General features: G+C 32.3%; 5 protein-coding genes across 10 annotated transcripts in view; 2 read left to right on the forward strand and 3 right to left on the reverse strand.

Annotated features, from left to right (window-relative positions):
• The first annotated feature begins 155 nt into the window (after positions 1-155).
• On the forward strand, positions 156-646 carry LOC132920484 (anaphase-promoting complex subunit 13). 3 transcript variants are annotated; one of them, XM_060982903.1, is made up of 2 exons: positions 156-309; positions 397-646. In XM_060982903.1, exon 2 carries the CDS (start codon positions 413-415, stop codon positions 644-646), a length of 234 nt encoding a protein of 77 aa, XP_060838886.1. In that variant the 5' UTR covers positions 156-309; positions 397-412. The 3 variants fall into 3 exon arrangements, with proteins under 3 accessions (XP_060838886.1, XP_060838888.1, XP_060838887.1); XM_060982905.1 differs by having other exon boundaries at positions 158-336; XM_060982904.1 differs by having other exon boundaries at positions 160-313.
• Positions 647-656: 10 nt separating this feature from the next.
• Positions 657-1,943, forward strand: LOC132920483 (AN1-type zinc finger protein 1-like). Its single transcript, XM_060982902.1, has 3 exons — positions 657-827; positions 1,006-1,221; positions 1,273-1,943. The coding sequence occupies exons 1-3, from the start codon at positions 657-659 to the stop codon at positions 1,738-1,740; spliced, it is 855 nt and encodes a 284-aa protein (XP_060838885.1). The 3' UTR covers positions 1,741-1,943.
• An 897-nt stretch (positions 1,944-2,840) lies between these two features.
• On the reverse strand, positions 2,841-4,665 carry LOC132922467 (dnaJ-like protein MG002 homolog). Of its 3 annotated transcripts, none has more exons than XM_060986008.1 (3): positions 4,425-4,665; positions 3,850-4,257; positions 2,841-3,491 (listed from the first exon to the last, which is right to left on the reverse strand). In XM_060986008.1, the coding sequence occupies exons 1-3, from the start codon at positions 4,426-4,428 to the stop codon at positions 2,902-2,904; spliced, it is 1,002 nt and encodes a 333-aa protein (XP_060841991.1). In that variant the 5' UTR covers positions 4,429-4,665; the 3' UTR covers positions 2,841-2,901. The 3 variants fall into 3 exon arrangements, with proteins under 3 accessions (XP_060841991.1, XP_060841993.1, XP_060841992.1); XM_060986010.1 differs by having other exon boundaries at positions 3,850-4,270; XM_060986009.1 differs by having other exon boundaries at positions 3,850-4,360.
• Positions 4,666-5,584: 919 nt separating this feature from the next.
• On the reverse strand, positions 5,585-8,368 carry LOC132920482 (general transcription and DNA repair factor IIH helicase subunit XPD). Its single transcript, XM_060982900.1, has 2 exons — positions 6,410-8,368; positions 5,585-6,155 (listed from the first exon to the last, which is right to left on the reverse strand). Exons 1-2 carry the CDS (start codon positions 8,208-8,210, stop codon positions 5,686-5,688), a joined length of 2,271 nt encoding a protein of 756 aa, XP_060838883.1. The 5' UTR covers positions 8,211-8,368; the 3' UTR covers positions 5,585-5,685.
• A 3,565-nt stretch (positions 8,369-11,933) lies between these two features.
• The window catches only part of LOC132919369 (protein phosphatase Slingshot), a 66,147-nt gene continuing 50,869 nt past the window's right edge, over positions 11,934-27,211 (reverse strand). For both annotated transcript variants that reach the window (XM_060980936.1, XM_060980935.1), the window contains exons 6-11: positions 18,648-18,842; positions 18,278-18,547; positions 16,939-17,085; positions 16,346-16,857; positions 14,541-14,760; positions 11,934-14,202 (exon numbers count right to left, since the gene is read on the reverse strand). In XM_060980936.1, the coding sequence (XP_060836919.1) occupies positions 12,789-14,202; positions 14,541-14,760; positions 16,346-16,857; positions 16,939-17,085; positions 18,278-18,547; positions 18,648-18,842 (2,758 nt within the window). In that variant the 3' untranslated portion in view covers positions 11,934-12,788. The remainder of the gene's footprint in view (positions 14,203-14,540; positions 14,761-16,345; positions 16,858-16,938; positions 17,086-18,277; positions 18,548-18,647; positions 18,843-27,211) is intronic.

Below are 27,211 nucleotides of genomic sequence, written 5' to 3' on the forward strand. Positions count from 1 at the left end.
TTAATTAATCTTGGATTGACGGAAAAAACAAAAATAAATTCAAATTTGTTAATAACGCGGTATTAATTTAACCATGGTATAGAAAGTAGTAACTACGAATAGAATATTCTAGACTTCGTGGTCATAACGATTGTTATCATTTGTAACAGTAAAACGAGTAATCGTTTCTACTTTATAAAAAAAAATTTAAAGATATTTGATTTAATATATTTTTGTCGTTTTTTTTTAACGATTTTTAGTAAGAAGCTTGTAAGCCCAGATCATTTCTAAATAATAAAGTAAACAGTCTTTTGTATTCTATTATTGAATGTAAGTAAGTGATCTCAAAATTAAAATGTAATTTCTACCTCATAATAGGACATGATTTATTTTTTTAATGGAACATTTTTATTTTAGGTAAATTTTTAATGTTATGGATAGTTTCCCACCAGCTAACTGTCGTTTACAAATACTGATTGACGATCCTTGGCGTCAAGAAAACTTATCATTTGACGAAATAGTGGTTCCCATCAAAGAACTTCCCGATCCTGAGGCAGACGCCACCGATGCTCATTTGACGCTTACCCAACAGGACACAAAGTGGACAGACTTGGCTCTTACAAACATACTTAGTGACAATCCATTGCCTCCACCACCCCGAGTTTGACACATTTATCATGGAGTTTCCAGATTTTGGTAAACAATGTGCCAACAAGGACTGCAAACAATTAGATTTTTTGCCAGTCAAATGTGATAATTGCCATGCTGTGTTTTGTAAAGACCATTCAAGATTTGATAGTCATCAATGTGTTCCCATCGAATCTACTAATGATTTGGCACCAAAGTTGGTAAGAAATTCAGTATCCAACTGCATAATATTAATTTTAGAATGATTAGTCATAATTAAACTTTAAAATTTGAATCATATTAAATATTAAAATTATTTTTTACTTGATAAATCCTAATGATAGTTAAAGGTACTTAAAAATTGTAAATTATAAATTTAATTTATTTATAATATTTTAGGATACAATTTGGTTTGAATGTACACATGATAGTTGTATATTGAAAAATCCCTGTGAAATGCTATGTCCTAAGTGTAATAAACATTACTGTCTTGCGCATAGACATCATGGTTGTCTTGATGAACTTCCAGGGAAAGAAGCTAGAAAAATTTTAAGAGACGCTGCTAAGAAATCCAAAGACCAATTTACAATAGCTAAAGAAGAAGCTGATAAAAAAGTAGGTAAATAAGTTTATCACTTAAATGAGTACTAATCACATTTATTTTAGATTGAAGCAAGTCTAAGGCAAGCGGAATTACAACCAGAAAAGAGACGTATGGCCCAACAGATTCGTTTAATGAAACTTAAGGGGAAAGCATTGGGTGATAATAAAATACCAGTGATTGACAGAGTTTATTTTACTGTCCACCCACCGATGAAAGATAATAAAGTTATTTCACCTGTGCCCTTATTCACCAGTAAGACCTGGACAGTTGGTAGAACAATAGATTTATTTGCGGTTCGTTTGAAAATTGAAAATCGAAATGATAAAAGTAATACTCCTAAACTGCGTGTATTCAAACTAGAAGATGGTGAACATTTATCGAATAAAATGGATTCTGTAATAGGTCATATGGTCACTGATGGATTAATATTTAATGGAGATTCATTAATTCTTCATTATGTTGATGCTACAAAGAATCCTATCGAAATAGAACCAGAAAAATTAGAGGAATATAAACTATCAAGTGTTTAAATACTAAATATAAAGAATTATGTTTTTGTGTCCATTATAATAAACATTTTGTTATACACATTGATAAAAATTGTATATTTCTACATTACACAAATAACTTTGTTCAACATATGTTCACTGGTTTTGTAACTTATAATTTGAACGACTGTACTTATTTTATATTATTGAAAAACAATTAATATAGGATAATATTTTCAATATAATTTGATGTGTTCTTGTTTTGATTCTTTTATTTCACATATACAAAATTGTAAATTTTATTAACTTCATTTAGTTCACTAATTTGGTTCACAACATAGCATAGGTTGAATAATTCATTGATAATTTGTAATTAAAATAAATAGTAAATATAAGTTTATTTCATGAATATATAAAACTATAATTATGAACTTATATGTTTGATTAAAATTAGCTAAATTAGGCAATCAGTATATTTCCTGGCTATAACTAGGAATTTAAAATTATTTCTTTTAGTCTTATTATTTATATTATATAGACTCATGAATTTTATTTACATTTATAATAATTACAGGTAAATTTAAGTGATTGAAGCTAAAGAAATTATGTAGTTAAATATATGAATCATAGTTCAAGGTTTAAAACTAACTAGATTAATAATTAATTCAATTCTATTAATATTTTTTTGATTTATAAGATCTTTTTTGTGGATTATAATTTTCATCAAGTATAGTATAGTCATTGATTATAGTGTAATAAACCAAAGTATTATGGTCATATCCAGGAGTGTATGTTAGCATGGATGATAAAATATATATCTGTTTACCATTCACTATTGTAAAGTATAGATTGAGATTCTAAGAAAAGTTAGGTAGTTTAAAAAACAAAAAATAATAAAGAATATTTTCTTCTATAATATTATGATGAACAGTCAAAATGTCATAGATGATTCAAAATATTTAATCAATTAAAGTATTTTCTTTCCTACCCACACTTATACTTGTAAATCTAAGCAGTATGCACTACTCTGTTATTTTTATACTAGTTTATTTACACATACACACTTGTGCCATTCATATTTGATAATAGCTTTTTATATCATTGATGTTAGTATCTTGTAGAAGGGTATGCATAATACACAATTTTGTAAATTAATACTTTTTAATATATAAAAATTAATAAACAGAAAAATGGTAACAAAATTTAGCCTTTAAATTTGGCATTATTATCGTTGTCAACCAGGTAAAACAAGTAGAATGATTGACCTCTTTGTACTCCCTTAGGTATATTGACCACTAGCACTTTTTCATTTTCACTAACATTCACTCTAACTGCTTTACCCTTTATTGCTTCTAATTCCGTCAGTTCGATTCTTATTGTTCGGTTTTCGAGCAAACTCCTGATGAACTCTCCTAATGCACTGTTAGGTGATGATGATGATATCAGCACATTATAATTCAAATTCTTCAATCCCCATGTCCATAGATATTGAAATAAATGAAACAAAATCCATTTTAATGTACGGTTTTTGATAAAACTCAATAACATTAAATCAATTTGAGTTTTTACAATAGTCTTGGGTACTGTAATTACGTTTATAAATACATTAAATGGTTTAAGTGGATCAAAGCCTCCAGCACGTCTGTTTCTTGTATAACTGTACTCAGTTCTTGACCAATTTTTATTATTAGATGTATATTCATAATCTGTGTTATAACGACCATAAGAAGAATTGGATGTCCAATCACTAGATGTACTACTATTCTGATTTCTATAATTATTATTTGAAGAACCTGCAAAAAATAACATAATTCTTAGTTAATATTTTCCTACTTTGGATATTTAAATATAAATGTAGATACAAATGTTAATCATCTATAATCTGTATAAACAAACAAGAAAGAAATAAACTAGAGTATACTCTATAGTCTATATAAATTTAAATTATTTATTTATTGTTACCTATTCCTGAATATTTCATACATACTTTTAATTTGTTCAAAAATATGACATGTTTAATATGTTATACAAAAATAATATTATTAATTTTTAAGATCAAGAACTAAGTTACATTGGAATTTGTCAGATAATTAATAAGAAAAAAATATATGTAATGAAATACATGTACAAATATGTCAGTGTTTTAAGTACCTGTACCCATGCTGTTATTGTACTTCATCCGACTAGATTCATTGCTCAATATATCGTATGCCTCTTTGATGTCTCTAAACTGCTTAGTAAGTACTCCTTGATTTTTATCGGGGTGGTGTTTCATTGCCAATTTGTAATAAGCGTCTTTGATTTGCTTGGGATTGGCATCTCTCGGAACGCCCAGTACATCGTAATAATTTTTTGACGCTCTCAACGGGATAGTAACATTGAAACAACGTCTGGGAGCAAAACATATCGTCAGCTTTTTCCTTGATACAATGGTTAGGTCAGTCCGCCAACATTTCAGCCAGAACCCATGGCTCCGCAGTGTCACGACGTCGACAGTAGCAGCGCACATCAGCTTTCCAGAAAACATAGTTTGGTACGCGCATCGTGCAGCCGACCAACCTGCGGTATAAACCTGCGTTAAAATGTGATTTTAGAAAACATTCTCTTGATAGTTTCATGTGTCGCAGTCAAATGGACGGCTCTGCACTACTGTATTAGTGAACTACAAATGTCAAACACGTCATACATAAAATTATATTGAAAAATTAAGTTCACAGTACACTTACGCATGGTCAATCGAATATCACGAACGGCTCAATTCCGCTACGTACGAAAACGTCTCCGCAGTGGATCTGATTAAAAACATTTACTAACAATAAACAGGGCCCACCGGCCTCAACAGATGACAGTAGTGCGAGATTTTCGAGTACTAGTTAGTAGTTTAACATTTTAGCAAAAACGTTTCACAATTATTGTCCCTCAGAAAAAATATATTTAAAGATTTGTCCGCTGTCGGTTTTTGATACTATTATCATTTTTTGTGAAGTTACTATAGTAGATAATATGAATTCATAGATATAAACCATAGAACAGATGATAAAAGACTAAACAACACGGCCATATCTATATGGCCGATATGGCCGTGCTAAACAAATAACAAAACTGTTTAGCATTCGCCAATATTTGTATATTTAATCAATGGTTATAACTTTATAAGTGTCTACTCTACTTCCGAAAGTATTAAGCAGCCAATTGGTAACCGCTCTGTTTCATATGTAACTACTAATTTGCAAGAGTCGAGTATACCTCGTCATTGAATAGACGCTGTTATGACTTACATAGTTACATAGATAATGAATGTGTTAAATTTTAATTCAATTTAACTTTTTGGTCACCCAACAATTATTTCAATGATAATATTAAAATGTTAACAAATATTCATATCATTTTTAGTTTTACCTGATTATTTTAAAAAAGAACTGAGAATTTTTTATTTTGAAATCTCAAAAGTACCAATTAGATCCAATTAGTTACAAAAAATCTCTATCAAAATTGATGAGCAGTGAATTTTTTCTTGTAGAAAGTGTTACCAGACACAAAAATAAAAAATATATCTAATTGTAAAATCGAAACATTCATTGATACACTCAAAATTTAAAAAACATTGGAAGATCAATTATAAATAGAAAATATATAATTTAACATATTAATATATCAATGGACAATGGTTAAGTCTGTTAAGAATACACATGTTTAAATTCAATTTTTTCACTTTAATGTAATAAAATAAATATTTTTTTTGCGATTCTCAAGAGAATTAACATACAATTTAAATATAATTTATTATTTTATTAATAGTAGAAAGGTTACTGTTTTTGAGGAATTTTGTAAATAATCTTATAACAAACTATAATATAATACATTTTTGGTTACAAATAAAAAATAATTTGAACACTTAAAAGAATAAACTTTAATAAAGTTTAGACAAAATTACAAAAAATATAAATTACATAACTATACATTATGACATGGAATTGGAATACCAATTCAACATTTTTGAACCACTTTTGTTAAGAAATCAGTTTTATTCAGTCCATTTACATCTAATAATGATATTCCCATTTGATTTTCAATTGGATCAGGTTGTGCTATATATCTTAGCCAACGTTTAGACATTTGTGCAGCTTCGTCTACCGTTAAGTTGCAAACATTGTCAGTTAGATATGCCTGTATCCATTTAGGCAATTTACTTCTTTTATCATGTCTGGCAAACCTTTTGTCTGCAAACACCATGATGCCGTAGTCCATTTTACCACGGATTGCTCGTCCGACACACTGGGCAGTGTGTCTCATCGCATCAAATGTTAAGAAATCACCTTCTGATATTTGGTATTGACTGCATAAATATTCCATGCGAGCTTTTAATATACGACATTGAGTATAGACATATGGCATACCCAAAACAATTACTGCTCGACCATAATGATGATCAAAATCCATACCTTCAGACACTTTACCTGAAAACAAAGATAATTTGTATTATTTAAAAAATAAAACACAAAGATTTTATAATTTGACATAAATATTTCAATAAAATATGAATAAATGTACTTAATATTTTCAAATTGAATAAAATGGTTAAATAGTTATACAATTATTTATAGTTTACTTTTTAGTCAAGTATAAATAATGAAAATGGTGTTTGTTAAAATGTATTTTTGAACAATATTTCATTATTAAAACATAATGTGTGAATATAAAAATAACAAACCTCTAGCAACAGACAACAACAACGCTCCTTTTCCTCGTTCTATGGCTTCTGCATAACATTTTATTGCATGGTTAGTGACAACAATATTTTGTGTTTCGATAAATATCAATTTGTAGTCTAGAATCTTTTCAATTAATCCTTGATCATACCAAGCAGCTACCACAGATTTCATGTATAGATATGATGGAAAAAAACATACGACACCATCGGGTACCACTTTTACCATTTCCAATAACAAATGTCCATAGTTACGTGCAACAGAAGAGTCTTCTCTTGATTCCCACTTGGACGTTAGTGCTACTTGATCATTACCTCGACCGACCACCATTGGTAAAAAACACTGTCTGGACAACGTCATGGTCAGAGACGTCATTATAACTGGGTTGATGTTCAAAATCTTGGGGTACATATCTAATGGCGATAGAGTTCCTGAAGTTATAAGAACAGTATTGAAATAATCTAAAATTGGTTTAATGGCAATCGAGGCATCTAAACAGCTAAAATGCATGACACAGCTATCTGTTGATGACCTTTCATCAAACGGTTCTATAATTATCATAAATCCTTTCATGTAAGTAGAAACTAAAGTGGCAAATTGAGCAACTGTGATAAGCGGAGAGAAATCTATGATTTCAGATATTTCTAATGTCCTTAGCAATGATGATAACCGTTCAGTACAAAACCTCAGCGGTTTTCTATTTATACATACTTTCTGGTACACATCTTTAATGAACATTATAGGAGTTTCTTGTACTACAGTGGTAGAGTTCATTCTGAGTTTCAGGTACATAATAAACCTTTTCATAAAACCAATATAGTGTTCAGCACTTCTGATGCTGCCCGGCAATTCGGTGATTTTTAACACCTGATCGGGTACAATTGGATTAGCTAGGGCTGCATTGGCTTCGCGGTTTCTATAAATTTCCCTCAAGCCGTCAACCATTTTTCTATATTCTTCTTTCAATCTTTGCGAATCCCTCTCTTTCATGGCCGTGATCTCAGTGTCCAATTTATTGAGTCCTTCCAAAGCTTTGTCTAGATTTTTGCTAGTGATGTGCGAACTCAACGAGTCTATACAGACATTGTCAATGTTGTGCGCCTCATCAAACACCACTATAGTGTTCTTGTTGAAGTCCTTAGAAACTATACCGGCGATTTTCGGGTCCAAGAGGTAATGGTAACTGTATATGACAACATTAGCATGTATAAGGGTCTGTCTGGCCACAAAGTAAGGGCAAATGCCTTGTTTTACACCCAATTCTTTCAGGTCCTCAATGTTGTAGATGTTTGGAGGTAGAATCGTGTCTCTGCCCAGGGAATCGAGTTTTTCGTAGAATTCGCACACGCTGACGGTCTCGCCGTCGGCATGGCGAGCCCGTACGAACGGCGCGGTCAGCGCGTGACAGCGAGCGTCCACCACACGCCCGTTTATTTCGCCGGCGATCGACGGATGAACGCACAAGTTCTTGCGGGACGACAGCACCACTCCCAACACGCTGGCATCGTACTTGTTCGACTTGTAGTAGTCGCACAGCACGCGCAATTCTTCAGCCGCCTTTTCGATCTCGGACAGCGTCCGGGTGCTGTACAGAAGCTTGGCGAGTTTCGCCGGATACTTGATCATGTAAGCGACGATCAGCGATAGTATAGTGATGGTCTTACCGGTTCCCGAGGGCATCTCGAGCAGGCAATGCCCCTTGGCGTCTATCGCTTTTTTCAGTTCCACCATGTACGCGTACTGCTCGGGGTATATGTACTCGTACGGGAATAAAACTTCCAGCTCGTCGATGAAAAACTTCATTTTTTTTTTTTGTGGTCACACGTTTTCACGTTAATAACTTAAAAGTGTTGCGGTGACATTGACTATCTGTCGAAAATTTTTTTTAAAATCAAATGTTTGAATTTAACGCACATTTTAATAAATATTTTATTCGGCCACTCGAGTCTCGAGTTTGTTTTTATTTCGTTATCGGTAGTGATACCGTCCTTATCAAAGCCGACACAGGGCGCAACAAGCTTGCGTCGACAAACGACATTACGCTCAAAATGTATTACTCCGAAATATCGAAATATCATTATGTCGAATAATTAATTGTATTATTATTGTTCTGCTGCGTGTTTGTTTTTCCGTGCTATTCGAGAGTTCGAGACGTCATAGTAGCCCGAAAGTGATTGATCCTTAGAGCCAGTAGCGTTTAATACGACCCACTCCTCAGGCCCGTTCAAGTGGGCGAAAAACAATGCTTTTATCACTTATAAAAAATATAAGAAATAATTTTTTTTTCATCAAACAAAAGTTTAAAAAGTTAATTTTGAAGTATAGTATAGCGCGTATACCTAACTATTATTTAAAATATTGTTATTAGCTTCTATCATTATTCATTACACTCTTTCTAACATCACTAATTAATAATTTCAATTCATTTTTTGAGAAGGACTTCACTTCCTATAAATATAGGCAATAGAGCCACAAAATTTCACTGATTGGAACTAAGTGCTGACTAATTACTTTTGTTGCTCAAAGTTTTTAAAGTTTGTTTAGATTAGGTTATAATTGTATAATTAAATTCGATTTGTCGATCTGTATTCTGTCCAAATTTATGTTTCCGTCATATGAAAAAAAAAAACGTCATAATATTTAATATGCTAACGGGTTCCGGGCTGTACATGTGTTTTGAAATAATTAAAGCTGTGTAAAGTGTTATTCTATTTTTGGAATATTTCGTAGTTGAGCCGGATAAGACTATTTTTTTTTATACTAACATAATAAAACTGCTAGAATTCGCGAATTTCGCGTACAGAATCACGTATAATATATTGCCTATGTTTAACCCCTTAAAATCTATCCACTTAGATATTACGTATTTTATTTTGTCAAAACAAAAAATAAAAATTATTTCTGTTTAAAATCTGAAAAAGACCTAAGACCACGAATATGGGTGGTAAAATGCTTTTAAAAATAATAAATATTTAAATGTTATAATTTATAAATATTATTTAAATCTTTTAATATTTTGTTATAAATTTTTGTAATTAAATAATTTAGGTACGATATTATAATATCAGCTTTTTTTCTATTATCAATTTTTAGTGTACATTCTTGTCTCTTTACATTTTAATTTTTATATATTTTTTTGTGGATTAGATCATTCATATAGCTAGAAGTTATTAGAGCAAATATAAATTAGCTAGAAATGAGAAAACATGTAAAAATATGTATTTTAAAAATTACTAAAATCTAGTAAAATTAAAAATAAATATTCTATCAATATAAAATATTTATACAGGAATATTTTAAACTATGTTAATTTATCATTAAATTTTAAAAATCTTACCTATTCAAAAAAAAAAAACAGATATTCATTCCTTTTATTAGTTATTTATCTTGTACACATTGGATAATAGTGTAAAAGTAGATATAATTACCTTTTATTACTATTGTCGACCTTGATGGAATGTAGTGATATATTTACAATTTTGTCTTTAAGGAAAGGGGGATATGTATTTACCTAGATCTTACTAACTCTACTGTATGTTATATAAAGTATTATACACACTTAAATAGAAAATTATCTGTGAGAATTTCAACCTTCCAATTCGACAACGTAGGATTGTCCTAACCTAACCTAACCTTGTCGATGGATTATTGGATCCAACCTAAAATGGCGCAGAAATTTTCTTACATGTAGACGGAGTAGAAGCTGGTAGTAAAGTCTATAGAGACTGATGACTATGATGACTTTATTATTTCTACAAATAGATTGCAGGCTGTAACAGCCAACAGGAATTATAAATGTTAATAAAAGACATCGTCCATCATACGCCGCCATAATACAATCTTCGGAAAATTATGAGCCACGAACCCGACCTTTTAATGGCGACAAATCAAGACACGGAGTGATGATTGTGGATATTGTATCTGTGATGGATTGTAACGCCCGAGGTTATTATCTACGAATTTTAAGTTAATAATAAACCCGTAACAAATAACAATGTTTAACGTAGATCGGCTTATAATATTTAATACAACGTATAAAGGAAGTTTTTTTTTAACATTTTAAGTGTTTGAGTGTACTAGATTTCTATGTTTCTATACATTATATGTAAGTAGGTAACTATGCGTTTTTCATCGCATATTTATTATTTAATAAGTCCTGATTTAAATTTTTATACGACTTATTGTTTGCGTTGACTTTAATTATCGAATATGATTATTCATCAACAAAAATATCATTTAATTAATAATAATAAAACATATAAACTAAATTTGTACTTATTATTCGATTTCTTAATAATTTGGTAACCATGCCAACAAATTAATGTGAGTGCGTTAGAATAGTCGGTATAGATGGAAAAACGAGAGTGTGACTATGAGAATAACAATTATTGTAATAAATCGATACTAGATGCTCTAATTCTTAAACGTTTTATCAATACGCATTTAATTTGATGTAAATAAATAAATAAAGGTATAAATGAAAACATAGTTGGAAGACTAGATGGACGGCAGTTTTGTTAAGAATCCTTCAAAAGCACTTGAAAATAATAACAAATTTTAAAATATTTAAAATAATTTACAAATACACTGTTTTTAATCCAATACATTTGATATTGAAATATTTGTGTATATTAATAATTAATTACAAATAAATAAATTTTTATACTTACTATTTAATATTTATATTAACGTTTAAGTAAATTTAAGAATTCCAGGTTCGGGGTCGATCTGGTGTTAGTTTTTTTGTTAACTGCTATTTGAAAAAAAGTATTTAAAAAAAAGTATTTGAAAATACTTAATAAAACAGGTGGTCACTAAAACACGGTTTAACAGATTTATTTCAATACGAATGAGACCATTTGCGTGGTTAAAATATTAAAACAAATTTGCAGTCACTTTAATTAGCGAGACATTTTAACAATATATTATAGTCTATAGATACTCTTTTTAATTTTTAACGCATATTCCGTTTAAACATTCCTCCATTTCGCTTTTATTGTAGTTTTCCACTTTTTGTTGGCTACATTATTACATATTATAATATACTATAAGGAAACAATTGACCATCCAAAAGTGTGAAGATGTCGCAATTGACAGAACGATTATTTATATATTATATAAGTTTTATGTGTTTATAATTATCTTTATAAATATAATTATGTATCTATATGTTATTATGCTATTAACTATTATATTTCGATAATAAATAAGTGTTATTGGTTATACACTTAACTGCGAAATGCGAGTATTTACGCTAAGGTTTCCCGTTTTCCATAGAATTAATTTAGTATTTTTTTTATTTTGATATTATGTTAATTTTTTTTTAAAACTATTATTTGTGACTGGCAAAGGACAATATGTTACTATTACAAATAAAATCAAAATTATCTAAATAATAACAATTATAAAAAAAAAAATGTAAACCTTCATAATATATACTTAATAGTTGTTGATGAAGAATTGATGATAGTATGACATTGGAGTATTGCCGGGAATATGAATAAATAATTCAATAACAAAGCAAGATATTTTTAAAATGTATACACACTTTTTAAAATCATTTATTCAACACACAATATAATAAGCTTACAAAATTATATACACAATATTATTTAAATATAGGAGGAGAGTGGTGCCCACAACGGATCGACCAACCATCAAATATATTGTTATTACAATCGCCGGAACACGCGAGGAAGCAAATGTTTCCGCCTGAGTAAGCGATAAAAAAAAAAAAAAAAAATGAGATCTACAACTTTGTAAGACAATATTGTAATTTTTTTTTTTTTGAAAATGCAGATAGCATATATTATTATACGAGAGAGCGCACCTATATATAAAACAAACAAAAACAATTTTTTTACTTGATTCTTGTGCTAAAGTTATAATATGTAAAATATATCATTTCATTATTGTTTTTGCTTTGAATAGCGTGTCTTAGAGTAAAGCGACGTAGAGATTCTTGTAAACAATGGTAGGTATGGGTAAATTCTCGTATTATAATAATTGAATAATATTATAATATATATTATGTACACAGTTGATACGGTGGTTTTGCGCGTTAGACTAGAAAACAAAAACAAAAGTCTGGTGGGGGGGGGGATGAAAAGAAGTGTTTACTATTATACATTTATTATTATACTGGGAGTAAACGGATTAGAAAAAATTGAAAAAAACGTTACACAGATGAATTGTCAAAGTAAAAATAGATATAACATAACAGAGTTTCAAAGGTACAAAATAAAAAAAACAAAACATATTCATTAAGAGTCAACACGTATATAGTACATCATCATAATAATAATAATAATAATAATATTACGACTCACGAGTCAAACGCGTTTTGCATTTTACGGTTTTCGGTGTTCTGTGCCCATTTGCTCACATGCTGTTGTAAACGGTGCTGTTCACCTTCAGCTGTTTGAACGACAATTTCGTCAGCGGATGTGATTTGCCCTGTTGTAGTTTGTTGTTGGCTGCCCGGTTGACGGACGCGCGGATATCGCTCTGCTGTATGGGCAATACGACAGTCTTGACGACGGGATTGCATTCAAACTTACGGGGGCCGATTGCGGCCACATCCAGGCTGGACATGCGTGGTGGCACAGGCGGCTGCTGCAGGTGGTGTGGATTGCGCGGACAACCGCTGTCCTGCACGAACGTCTTGGACCGGGCCCTGCCGTTTTCGTATTTGCCCACAAGTTTCCTGACCGATATGTCCTCCATAGAAGCGGCCGGGCTGGGCCTTTGCGTTACTTTTGGGTGTTCACTGACCGGCGACGTAGGTAGGCTTTTGACGTGTTCGTTACCGATACCGTCGTCATCGGCCGAACTCCCACCGCCTCCACCACCGCTGTTCTTCCTCGACGGTTTTTCAACCGCGTCGCCTGCCTTGGCCTCGAACTCTTCTTTTAGACTTCTCACCAGACTGCTGTGCTTGTTGGTGCACGCAGCAATGACGGTGTTAGTGGCGGTGGTGTTACCCAAACCGGATATGTTTGGTTGAGACGCGGTCGCCCGGTTGGCCAGCTTGTGTGAAGCGCCCTGCAGGCCCAGCGTCGGCGAACTCGAATAGCAGTTGGGCAGCAATAACTTTTGCTGGTCCTTTTGCTTCGGTCTCTTGGCCGGCCGGTAACACGATTCGTCCACGGCCGTTTTGGTGGTGGAGGCTGTGGTAGAGATTACTGCTGGCTTCTCGCCGCGTTCGCTGACGTACTGCATGGTCGGCCGGATGTCGTACGAGCCCCAAGAACTGTTCCTAGACGGCAGCGTTCGCGTGTCACATGAGCCCCACGAACTGTGTCTAGATATGACGTCGCGCAGCACGACAGCGCTGTCGTAAGAGCTCCACGAGTTTTGTCGCGACACGTCACCGCCGCTCACTGCCGTCGCTTGATGGTCGGCCGCGGGTTCGCGACACTGTTTGCGCTCTTCGCGATCGAACACCCTGTCCAGTCGGGACGAGAACAGATCGCCACCGTCCCGTTTCTGCGAGGTGCAAATGGCGATTGAGGGAGGTCTGTTGACGGCCACCCGGCTGAACTTTGGCGATTCGGCCGCAGGCAAAGTTTTGACTAGAACGTTTTCGTCGGAAGGGGAATTAGCCGCGCTCGAAGATGCTACCACGCCCTCGAACTGGGTGGTAAGATTCAGCACCAGATTTCGGCCCGGGTCCGCTGTCGATTTGCGGTCAGGACTCGACGTGCAACCACCGGTGCTGCTGCTAGTCACGATGGTGCCGCCGCTGTTGCCGCTGGACTCCAGTTCGTTGACTCGTAGTTTAACCGACGACGGTCTGAAACACAATGTTACGTGTATGATGTATAAATTACAATGACTAAACTATTTATCTGTATTTTGTGTAATCTTCATTATTATAATTATTTAGCAATTAGAGTACATATCAAGTATAACCCAAGTACATATATCGATACTTTTGTTACAAAAATTCTATGATATTTCGAATATCATAAATGATACAATATTTTCCCTAATCATCCTTACACACACAAGAATACAAATAAATAAATAAATATAGGTAATTATACGAATATCGTATACTTATTAAAAAGACTTCTTAGACACTCAGTGTATTTTCTAGATACATTATATTAGTATAATAATTTACGTTACCTTGGGGGTGGAGGTGTAGCGGGTTGCAACTGAACGATTTTGTTCTGCGACACGCTGTACGATCTTAGTCCGTTTCCGCACGGCATGAACACGCTGACGTTGTACTTATGGGCTTCGAATGGAGGTAATGGTGGTGCCGGCGGAATATTTGGAACTTCCACTTCCACTTCAACAGCGATTTTATCCGTGTTAATTTTCTCCAACGATTGCGACAATGACGCTGAAAATATTCATATGCATTTATTATTATTTTTATAAATAACCCCTCCTAATATTTTTTGATGGTGCGCGTTTTATATTTTTTAGACACCAATAAAATATATATGATGACTATAATAACCTTCGTTTGGTTTTCTTAATATAGATTATCTTTACGAATGCTTTAAATACGATGATAATGCAATAATTCTACTCATTATAGTAGTTGTAAGCTATTAAATATTGTCTTATAACATATTATGATATTTAACGAAGTTTGCAAACCTTTAACATTGGTATTAAAAGTAGTCATTTTGAACTACAAAGGTAAACAAATGTAATGATACAAATATGATTGCATGCATATACATATATATGTATTATACACATACAGAGGCGTACACAGCTATTTTCAATGGGGAAGGGGTTGATATTTAAAAAATTATATGCATATATTTAATACATCAATAAATCAAAATAATATTATGTTGTTTAACTAAGATTTATTAATTATTTTCATCATAAAACAATATCTATTTTCCTAGGTTTTTGTCCCAACTCATCAATGGCTTCTTTAGGAGTTAAATGCATAGCCCAGTACATCGACAACATGGTCAATTCATTTAATCTGTCCTGTGTAAATAATTATTTTTCAGTATAAAATGTAATAAATATACGGATTAAAAACACTTGCCAAGTCAGAGATCGGTATACAAACTTTCTTGATTTTCAATTTTTAGAAATTTATAAATTGTATGCAATATGTATGTATAATGTATTTTATTTTCATTTTCATTTTCATTTAGTGAGATAGATCTCTGAAACCAGAGAGAGGATTTTGTCGTGTGGTGTCTTGTTAGATTCACATTGGCTAGGAGAAGTGCAGTAAAGATTTTCAGAACATTATCTTTTATGTTTTTCAGCTTTATAGCTTTGTAGTAAGTTAACGATTGAAGATAAAGTTCTGAAAATCTTCACAACACTTCTCCTAGTCAATGTGAATCTAACAAGACCCCAAATAACAAAATCCGTTCTCCAGTTTCGGTAATCTACCACACTAAATGAAAATCTAGCAAAAAAATAACTATTTTTTTAACTGTAAAAAATTAAATAATTTTTTTTTGAAAATGTTTAATCTTACATTTTGTATCTATTTGATAATCCCTTTTACATGAGTTATTAACCAGCTTTTTAACTATAATAGTTTTGAAGAAAAGTTAAAAAATATAAATTTTGGGACCGTTCACGCCGACGTTTTTGTGGATTCAAATCGTTATACCGCTTGGGTGTGATATCGGATCTCTCTCATTAATATTTTATGTTAAAGCTAGCTTAATTACCCACATACTTATTACAACTGAGTTACATTTTTATCATTTTCCTATTTAACAAAAATTCTTGAAGTTTTAAAAATTCAGACTTTTTTCATTTCAATTACCATACTTACTTGAATAAAAATCAAGAAAGTAAAATATGTATGATAAAAAATTGTTAAATAGTTTTATTTTAAATAGAAGTCATTTAACACATATTAATCGGAACAACAGAGTAAACCGTATTTTATTAAACGTATAGTCAATCTATAAATAGTTAATAAATTAACTTACTAGAGTTGGTTAAAATATCAGTGGCAAAATTATTTTCTGGTGACCATGACTTTGGTCTTCCGCCGCATTTCATCAAATCATATCCACTGATATCTAATAACTTTGGCGGCATCAATCGTGTCGGCGGACTAGGCACGACAGGTTCGTCTTCTTTGTCTAACCGATCCGGTGGCGTGGCGTCTTTGTCACCTTCGCTTTGGGACCTCGGGGTATCCAAAGGCTTTTTAGGTGAATTAGGGGGTGTGATAAGGCCCGACGTGGCCACTAAGTTTGTTTCGGATTTGGAACGCTGTAATTTCTCGCGGTTTTTCATTGCGGCCAATATTCCTTGATAAGTCTCTAACTGTAGGATAAAGTGCTTGTTGGGTTTAATGCAGGTGCGTTTAGATTGTACGTGGTCAAGCGCTTTTTTAAAAGACCAGTTGTAAGCCTTCATAGCGTACGCGATAACGACGCTTGCAGACCGACTAACGCCCATTTTGCAATGTACTAAGACTTTAGAGCCCTCTTGTCTGAAAAAATAAAATAAAATACACATAAAGTATAATGACGTTGATATTATAATTTTATAAATGTTTGTAAGTTTTACATACTCGGCTTTTGTGATGTATTTATATGTGTTGTCCCAGTGTTTTAATAGATCAGTCTTATCATCGTCATACACCCTGACGTTGAGATATTTGAACGAACCGGGGAAAAAATTGTCGATTTCCCTCGTCACATTCAGTATGTGTCGTACACTGAAAATAAACGCGAAATATAATATAGTATATACATTATACATATACATATATATCATGGGCATAGGTAGGAAATATTTTCGGAGGGGTTTTTTGTCTAAATCTATATTAATATTATAAAATTATGAATAATTTATTTGTATGTATTAAATAATACAATTGTTTTATATAATTTCGGGGGGTGTTTGAACACCCAAAACCCTCCCCTTACCTACGCCCATGATATATATTATATTATTATGTATGTATAATGTATATGTTATAGCGGTAGGAGACAGCTATTCGAATTTCATCTATTTGAATATCAAGTGTTTGAATTGTTTGAACAATATACCTACCTATATATGTATATATATTATATAATGTACAAAAATATTTAAAAAAAAAAATAAAATTTTAAATATTTATTTTTTAAACTGTTAAAAACTAATTTATTATTAAAATAATACAGATGTACATTATATACTAGTTATAAAGTTAAACGTTTCAATTTTCTCAACTTATTTTATAGTAATAAATTCGTTTTTTTCAGTTAATTTAAAAAATAATACTGTAAGTTAAAACATTTTATACGTTATACATATGATAAATCTAAAATTGTAGTAAAAACGAATTAATTATTTATTTATTTTATCACATTTTACGCACAATGACTTTTTATTTTTTAGATAATAATAAATATTGCAGAATGCATTTTAAACAAAATGTCAAATTGTTATTTAAACAATTTAAAAATTACTATTCGTATCTAAGATGGTAATAAAAAATAAAATTATTTTAACCGAGTTATTATTTTCTTTTATACGAATTTAAAATTTTTAAAATTAAATATATTGTTTGTTCATCACTATTAATTTGTAACTTAACATTGATAATGTTGAACTATGCCTGACTTTGTTCTAGTTAGATAATTATTTTCATAAACTTGTTCGCAGCTTTGAAAAATAACCAATACCTATTTGCTTAATTCATTTAAATTTAGCTTACTTAAGTTATAATATGATTCGAATATCGAAATATGCGGCCTTCGAACATTTTTTATTCGAACAGACGGTAATTGGACACGTGACTCACTCCCAATATAGGAAAATATATTATATATATACAAACGATATATCATCCATATATGTGATTCAATATCATAGCATAATAAGGTATGTGCATTGTGTTTATTAGTACTGTGCTTATATACCCGTTTCGGTTGAGTTCGTCGAGGTTCGATGCATTCCACTCGGAACCAAGGTAAACGTGAGGGAATATTTGCGTGGCCGCATCCATCTGGCCCAACACGGTGAGCATCTCTTGGTCGATGAACGGTTTGTATTCGCCCAGGTCCATGTCTAGCGTTTCCTCCAAACGGCCCCTGATGAACTTGGACGTCACTTCGTCCAAGTCTACGCTCATCATGATTTCTTTCAGGGCACTGCGTATCACCCGTTCAGTTTCTTCGCGTTCACTGGGTCTATAAGTAACCAAGGATGAAGAATGCGCGTGATAAATACAAGTTTATGTAGTTATACGATTAGCATTATAGTTATTATTGTTTAGACGATTGGACTTACTTCGTCCTCAGTGAATCGGGTGATGGAGGACGACGCGACTCGATTGAATCCATAGCGTTCCATTCGTTCAGACATGACTGGTCGGAGGAGATTTGTTTTTCGTAATGCGTTATCCAATCGTGGGTAAGGCCACCTTCGAAAAAGTTGTGTTCACGGGCTTGAGCACTTACCCGGTGTAAAGATTGGAGAGCCGACCTAGGGATACAATTAAATATTAATTAATATGAATTACTTATGTTTCTAAGTATTGAAATCTAATAACAATATTGCTAATAAAACATATATTTTAAGTAAAAAATTAACTATCCCACAAAAAAAAAAAAAAAATAGTTTAAATTCTAACCGAATTTGTGATAACACTGATAACAATAAAATTTAAAATCGGGTCTATACTCTATAATGGTCACTTTTAAATGTAATATAAAAATAGTAATATATAGATAACATTTATTATATAACAATAAATAATAAATATTTAACAATTATTTATTTTATAATATGTCAATCAGGAAAACGCATTAGAATTTTGAAAACGTTAAGGAGTTTGTACACAACAAATAAATAATTGTTAAGGACTTGAGGCACGGCATACATTATATACCTGTATAACATATTAATACAATAACAACAACAATAACAATCGAGTTCGCGTTTTGACAGTTTCAAAACGACTGCTCTAAGTGCAAACGTTTCAATAATATTTGGCCGTTTCTCAAGATTTAATAGTTTTTCATTTTGAGAGTTTTGTTCTCGGTGCTCGAGTCTTGAATACACATACACACTTATAAATGAATATAATTATTTTATAAGTTTTGTCCTAAATATAATGAATATTATATATATATCGTGTCACGCTGCAATATTCATATACGAAAGGACTTCATATTTAACATATTATATGGTTAGTGCTTTCTTTTATATAACAACCAGATATAATAGTACAATCGAAGAGAGTATACATGAAAGTGTTTAGTTTGCCGAAGCCCACAATCGTTTTTTTTTTGCAACTATTGTCTTCAGCGTCTATCGAAGAATAAAAGCCGTCACACACACACATACATTACTGTCAGCTATATGGTGCCAGTACACCTGTGCATACAGTTTGAATAACAACGAAATCGTTAAAATATCATAAATCATCGAAGACAAAAAAAAAATAAATAAAAATAAAACAAAAAAGAGCACTACGATTCATCAACCGTTAAAAATTTAAATAAATAAACCAGCTTTCTTTCTCGTCGCAGGTATAATATAATAATATGTAATGTACCGCAGGAGGACCATATACACTTGTTTATTGTTTGTGTTGCAGATTGTGCGTAAGGCCAAAAAATCAAATAATAACCGACTTGTGCGGGATGTAGTGAAAGCCGACGAACATTTCTTTCCGAATTGGCTAGTGGCCATAAACGCGAGCGCGCGCTCGTACATTATTTTTATATGATATTGTTTGCCCGAGAGCCCGTCATTTTATTTTCCTCGCGCCATTGCCTAGAGATAAGCTTGTCTATATAAGTAATACATATGGTCTCGTGTAAGTTGAAGTATAATAGTGCGATTGCATTTTTTTTTTGTTCCGAGAAAAATATATTATGCGCGTACTTGGCAGATGTCTCGAAGGAAACAACGGCGAGTACGATTGCAGCGTATATACGCCGACATGTAAAATGATTAATGCATGAGTTGTAGATGCTGCACGCGTGCATTATGGTGCATTGAATTTAGACTCGAACAGGTTCGGACAAACAGACGCGCGCGTATACTAGTGCTGAGAGTTTGAGACGGTCGTCGAATGTATAATATTGATACCTGTATAGAGATATGTATAGCCTATACACTGAAGGTATTTACGAAGGATAATATTTATTAATTTATATCTACATTAATTTTTTTTTTTAGTGATTTTTAAATAAATGTTTTTATATGGTTTCGAGTATTTATTATAATAATATGTCCTTTTACAAAACATCTATTATTTACCTTACTGCGATAGAAGAGAGAACGGAGTAGTGGATAACAAATTTCGTGGTTGTATAGTTTGTACCCCATGCCATTACACTCAATTAAACTCTAACAAAATATTGATTGTCATAATAATCGAATTGAAAATTAGTGGTCAATTAAATGAATCATTCTGGATGTATAACACGACGTAATTCATGTTGTTTTATAATATTGTGTTCACTATGCATTATATCTTGTTGAAGTAGTAAAAAAAATTTGCAACGTAGGTTACGTAACACATGTAAATATGCATTTTTAATGTTTTGTAGGTATAATAAAGGCCAACCAGTCTTGCGTACGACATTAGATGAAGGATCTGACACAGATTAGAATATTTACGGAAACAAAAAAAAAAAAAATCTCAATAGAAAAAAAAACGAACGAACAGTTAGTTTACACCTGCAGTCGAAGAGTATAGATATATATATATATATATATATATATATAAGTACATTGGGTATTCGTCGTTCTGGTCGTACGATTTTGCTACGGTATAACCGTTAAATGATTTACGGGATTTAAAATATGTTTCAATCATGACAACTTTCTTTTAAATTTAAAACGCAGCAATAACGCGTCGAATCATTTTGCAGTTCCGCAGTGTGTGTATGAGAACCTAACCTAACCTATGAGAAATTATAACGCATTTTTTTACCGAATCAATATTTTGAATATATTCGAAAATAATAGCTAAAAAAGGTAATTTAAAGACCAAATTTAATTTAATTGTTTTAAAACAATAAAAACGATTGAGCATGAACAATATAGTTTACATAGGTGTGTAAATTTTTTTTTTTCTTTTGAAAACAGGATGACTTTAGCAAACAGTCAAATGATCCGTTGACGGTGGTTGGACACATGGCAATTAAAATATGAATATTATATACTTACTTACGTATACATCCCGTAACATTCATGAATAATGTGTCCTAGCGATTGTTGAAATTAAATTCTATCGGCTGTAAGCGCGTGACGAATAGCGCATGGTTCGATCAATATATTATACATTATATACCTACATCATGTTATTATTTATTATACAATACTAGAGTTCTTAAAGCGCGTACGTTATATATATTTATTTTTATTATTTGTTATCTGAAAGTTTTTTGCGTTCACGGCTAGCCGTTCGGACGTGAAACGCCGACAATGGAAATCTAAATGGAATCCCGTAATAATAGTAAAGGAAGAGAAAACCGGGTAAGTATAAACTACATTTTCTTATTGTGTCAGTGTCGCGCTCGGAAAATTGGGAATGCTTACATAAGAAGTATATAATAATAGTAATAAGTAATAATATAATACGACGCCAAGAACGAATTGTATATAATATTGTCGTCGCAACGGTTGTTGGTATTATATATATATTTCGTTTTAAGTCTATGACAAATTACGTCCTCGTCGCGCCCCGCCTGGTTATAATATACGCTATAAACAGCATGATACTATCAATAGTAATTATCGTAATTCCAAAATATATTGACTTTTTTTGAAACTGAATATGATCCTAACATTCTTTGTATTCTAGATCTATAATCTCATCTTCAATCAAAATTGTATGTAATAGTGTGTTGTGGTTTCACTTACGAATAATCTGTGGGTAGTATAATAAAATGTTAGAATTGTGTATTATTCAATATTTAAAAAAGTTGATCAATTGGTCTTTGTTAAAAGTATCACTCTGTATACATTAAACATAAATTTGTATATGTACCTACAGTCTACACTGTATATATAGTTGCGTTTCAATTATAACAGGGGGCACGTGGTTCTACATAATAAGCAATTGGAAAAAGCCAATGTACTCGTAAAATCCGTACACGATGCAGTCATTACACTGAGAAGGGGTGAAGTTTACGAAGGGCGAGCTATTGTATATAGGGGTTGTATATGTATGTATAAGCCCGCAAAACAGGCGCCACTTTAATCGCATTTTAATGGTGGGGGTCTCGATGAAAAGGGCTTTTCCAGATCCTACACGATACCGGACTCACGATTGGTTTAGAAGATATATATTTTTTTTTCAATTTCATTTACACACGACTACTGCTGTACATTATACTGCAGTGCAGTGTATTGGAAAAATAAACTTAAGCAATAATTCAAATATGAATATTTGTTGAGAATACAATGGTTAAGTTAAGTTTTTTGTGCATTGAACATGTTGACATTTCAACGAAACTGGGTCGAGTGAATATAGGCCTAACTAACTAAATGCAAAACCTACAGCTGATTCACGGTTGCAGTGAAAACGAAGGATGTTTACAGCAAACAATAACAACTGCAGAAGCAAGTCCTGCGTATTTTAAATGAAAAAATATTAAAAACGTAAAATAAGAGCAACAATAGGAATCTATTTATTGTAAATATTACTCAACTACAGAGTATTAAATTAAGCGAAAACATCATATTTATTTTTACCGAGACAACTACAGATGATACTTTGAACTTAAAAAAATTATGATCACGGATGTATTGCGTAGGCGCGCAATATACATATATAATGTAGGTATGGAATACATTACATATTGAGTAGTACAAAGGGTAAAGGTATACTAATGATGTAATATATTCAACAGAGTAAAATCGTATTGTGTAAGACTGAGATATTAACGCGTATATTATACAAAAATTTAAAATATTGGGGTATAATATAAATAATTTAAGGATTGTAATATAATATGAGATGTCGTCTTGCAGTGATAAATATTTCGCTTATTTGCTTTATAATGCGTGACAATTACAAGCTTCGTAGTAAATTATATGGTTATAAAATAATGTTATACATTATGGTTGCGTCGTTTGTAGTATTCGGCGTATAAATGTTTTATTTAAAACGATTAGTGACCGCAGAAGATATATATTTTTAAAAATGGGCTGATTTTGAACCGGCGACCTCAATGTTTTTGTTGACGAACGCGTATTTCAGACAACGTAACATCAATAGAAATAATAACAATCCAACTATTTCAACGCGATTACAAGTGGTCGTACACTGGTGCGGATTTAGAAATCTGAAGGGGTGGTGTGGAGGGAGAGACAAAGCAAGGGCAAACCTAGAAATAATAGAGTGGTCGGGTTACTGATAGCGTTGAAAACAAACGGTAACCGACCTTTTCAGAGAGTATAAAAATCGGTGCCAAAGGCCCATTTAAGTACAGGCAACGAGGAGGCGCGGGTGGGATACCGATGATATACATATTAATCAGTCCTCCTCGGCTAATTTTAAAGCGTTCTTAATTTAGTATATTATACAGTTAGTACACACCTATGAACAGAGATGGGAATACGAGTTATGGAAGGGCAGAGAGAGGCGAAGGAGTGATTTTTTTTATATAGAGATTGGGATATGTCACGAGGGTTTGACGAACTTTTAGAATTGGCTTTTGGCACCAGCAGCGATTAGTAGGTCTCCAATTATGTGTCTCTGTATCGGCAAGACCGATCTTCTCGTCAACGCGTTAAATGTTAGGCGGGAGACGAGAGTCGTTGTCGACGATGCTGCCAACGGAGAAGCTTACGGACGATGCAGAGGTCAGGGCCTGATAATTAATATAAGTACCTCTATACCTATGTACAAATCCGTGGCGTTTTCATTTGGATGGTACACAATTTATAATATATACGTATAAAATGTATAATATTATTATTGTGTGGTGGGTAAAAGATAGGACAAAACGACGTATACAATAACGAGCGACGGCCGACACACCGAACCGGTTAACGGGATACCCGCCGACGACTATAATATCGCGATAAAAAGAACACAACAAGCGCGCGCGCGCCACAACTGGTTCGCTGCGCGGTGTGCTACATCGGCGAACGATGAAACCCGCTTACTATACTAGCATCGTGTCTTCGCTCCGCCCGTCGTTCCAAATTTAATAATATATTATTACGTTTAAGTTTAATAGCGACAACGGTCAACAACAATTGTAACGTATTTAGGGCTCTAGTGGTGTTTAGAACTGGGAATGATAGTTCCATTAAAAACGTTACTTTATTTTACTAAATCTGTTGGTACTGTATTGTAAGCGCGCGGATAGTAAATAAATAACAACATATATGTTCTAGCTGTAGATGGCCGTACATGGTAATAAAATCGTAGAAAATCGGTCTGTTTTAGTACCTAGACGAGTTGGAAACTGTGACATTGTGATACGTAGGTATAGATCGATAGTACAAGACTCGTATAATATTATGATTTAGTGTATAATATTACATTATATGTATAATATTGTAGTGCACGCACGAGATTAACCTCTCTCGGCGCGAGCAGTTCGAGAGCACGGAGATCAATGCAATCAAGGCCGCGAATACAGTACGCTAGCGAAGACTGATAGACGGGCTCGACGAATTATTTCGTAATATACCAACGATAAGCGCAATACGCATAATATTATAATAGATCCTATTCGTGCGAATGCATGTATGTATACTGAATGTACGCACAGTGGACGCGTCCGGTCACGATGAACGCTCGTAGAATCCCATCCCGAACAGTCACGACGACTTTCTAACGACGAAGGATGATCGAAATCCGAAATATTGCGATCCGTGGACCGTGGTGCAGGAGAGGAGAAATAGTGGAAGAGATCGTGCGCTGCAAAAATTAGACGCGACAGCAGATACCTATAATACAATATTGTTTTGCGACCGCATAATTCGTATACCTACACATATAATATATATAATACACTGAATCGCTATTTCCGTATATAAATCGTTAATTTAGTTTTGATTAGTTGCGTGCTTACGAAGTTTGTTGCCTTCACTAGAATTTTACATTTTTATTTCGATATATTTTTGATGATCATGCTCCCACCCATATTATGTATTTATGTATGTATATAATAATAGGAACCCAGTAATCGACGCTACTGTTTATGCTATTTGATTAACATTTTTCATTGTTTCAATAAAACTACGTCCGTTCTAGCTATAACAATTTCATTACTTTTGAGGTTAAAATACGAATTATTCATTATATGTGTATATTTATGAAAATAATAAACATTGGGACAAACATAAATATGCAAATAATACTCGAACACGTTTATAGGTTTATGGACCTTTTAAAATTCTTGTGTCATTTATATATATGTTTATTTATTAAAAAAAACATCACCTAATGTGCAGATGACTTATTGAAAAATTAAATAAAGATTACGTTAAATCTTTATTTTTATTTTTTAAATCCTTACTTATATATTATCAAATAGTGACGTGGTGTCCGTGGTGATATTTTAATGTCAGACTTTGGGTCGAAGATAATACGTAATGAGATTTAATATTGTCATTACTTGACATATGTAAAAATGTAAAATACATGTTTTTGTGAAACATTCAAGTATAAAATTTAAATTGCTAGTTTAGAGATAAAATACGTGATACACTGATACGTCATTTACATGTTGTAGGTTTATAATAATAATTAATATGTTATTTTATTATATTATAATACATCACCATACACAAAATCTCTGTATAGACGCGACCTTATCAAACAATAATATATTATACAATTTATAAGTTTAATTTTTGCACGACGTGTAATCTATTATACACGAATTGATAGTTTGACTGGCTTTTATAATACCTATTCTGCGTTATAAGCAGAGATCGTCATTATCCCTATGATAGACACCACCTGTAGTTAATTTGAATTTTGATTATACGCGGATAATGTACGACCGGAGAAATTCAAAATTTAACTTCTATAGGTGCGCATATATTTTCGTTTTAATTAGATACCTGTTTCGATTTATTAGGTTATTTTTAATAAAAATAAAATGATAAAATCTCAAGATATATATTACTAAATATTGATCTCAATGATTATTAAAAGAAATAATAAATTAATAAATATACAACATAAATATTATACATATGATATGCCTAAATCTAATTATTAAATTTCCAGCAAGTAATCTAGAAAAAAATATTATATATAATCATCACTATTCACTTGTCAATCAAGACAGCCAACCAGAGGACGTGCCTATGATGTTCATACTATATAGTATGAGTGAGGTGTACCTTCGACGCGCGACGTGCTGACGTCCATAAATGGATTAAATTCAGGTATCCCCAAACTACTGTGCTCGGTCGAGATAACACTCTTCATCATTATTACTGATGTTATTATTATTATTACTATTACTACTAATAGTACTACTTTTATTACTATTAGTATTATATTAAAGAGATGGAATCACGTATGTAACATACCATATAAGGTATAACGACTGTTTTGTCGGTTTTGTGCAGCTAAAATTATTTATTCTACACAAATCGTTGGACGGATGAGGTTTATAATTTTTTTCTCTGTTCTTTTGCAAATCCACCATCAAATACCCAGATGAAAATTACCTAAATGATACATGTAACAGGGAAGTGTAGATGACCTATAGTTCGCAGTTATTCTTATTGTTGAACATAAAAAGTTCGTTAAACTCGAGTAAAACAATTTCAAATCGTTACATGTAGCACGTTGGTTATTTATTATTACTATAGCTAGTATATTATTATACATATAGTCTAATTCTATAACATTGGAA

The sequence above is a fragment of the Rhopalosiphum padi genome, chromosome 2 (genome assembly GCF_020882245.1).
Source record: "Rhopalosiphum padi isolate XX-2018 chromosome 2, ASM2088224v1, whole genome shotgun sequence".
NCBI classification, from domain to species: Eukaryota; Metazoa; Arthropoda; class Insecta; order Hemiptera; family Aphididae; genus Rhopalosiphum; species Rhopalosiphum padi.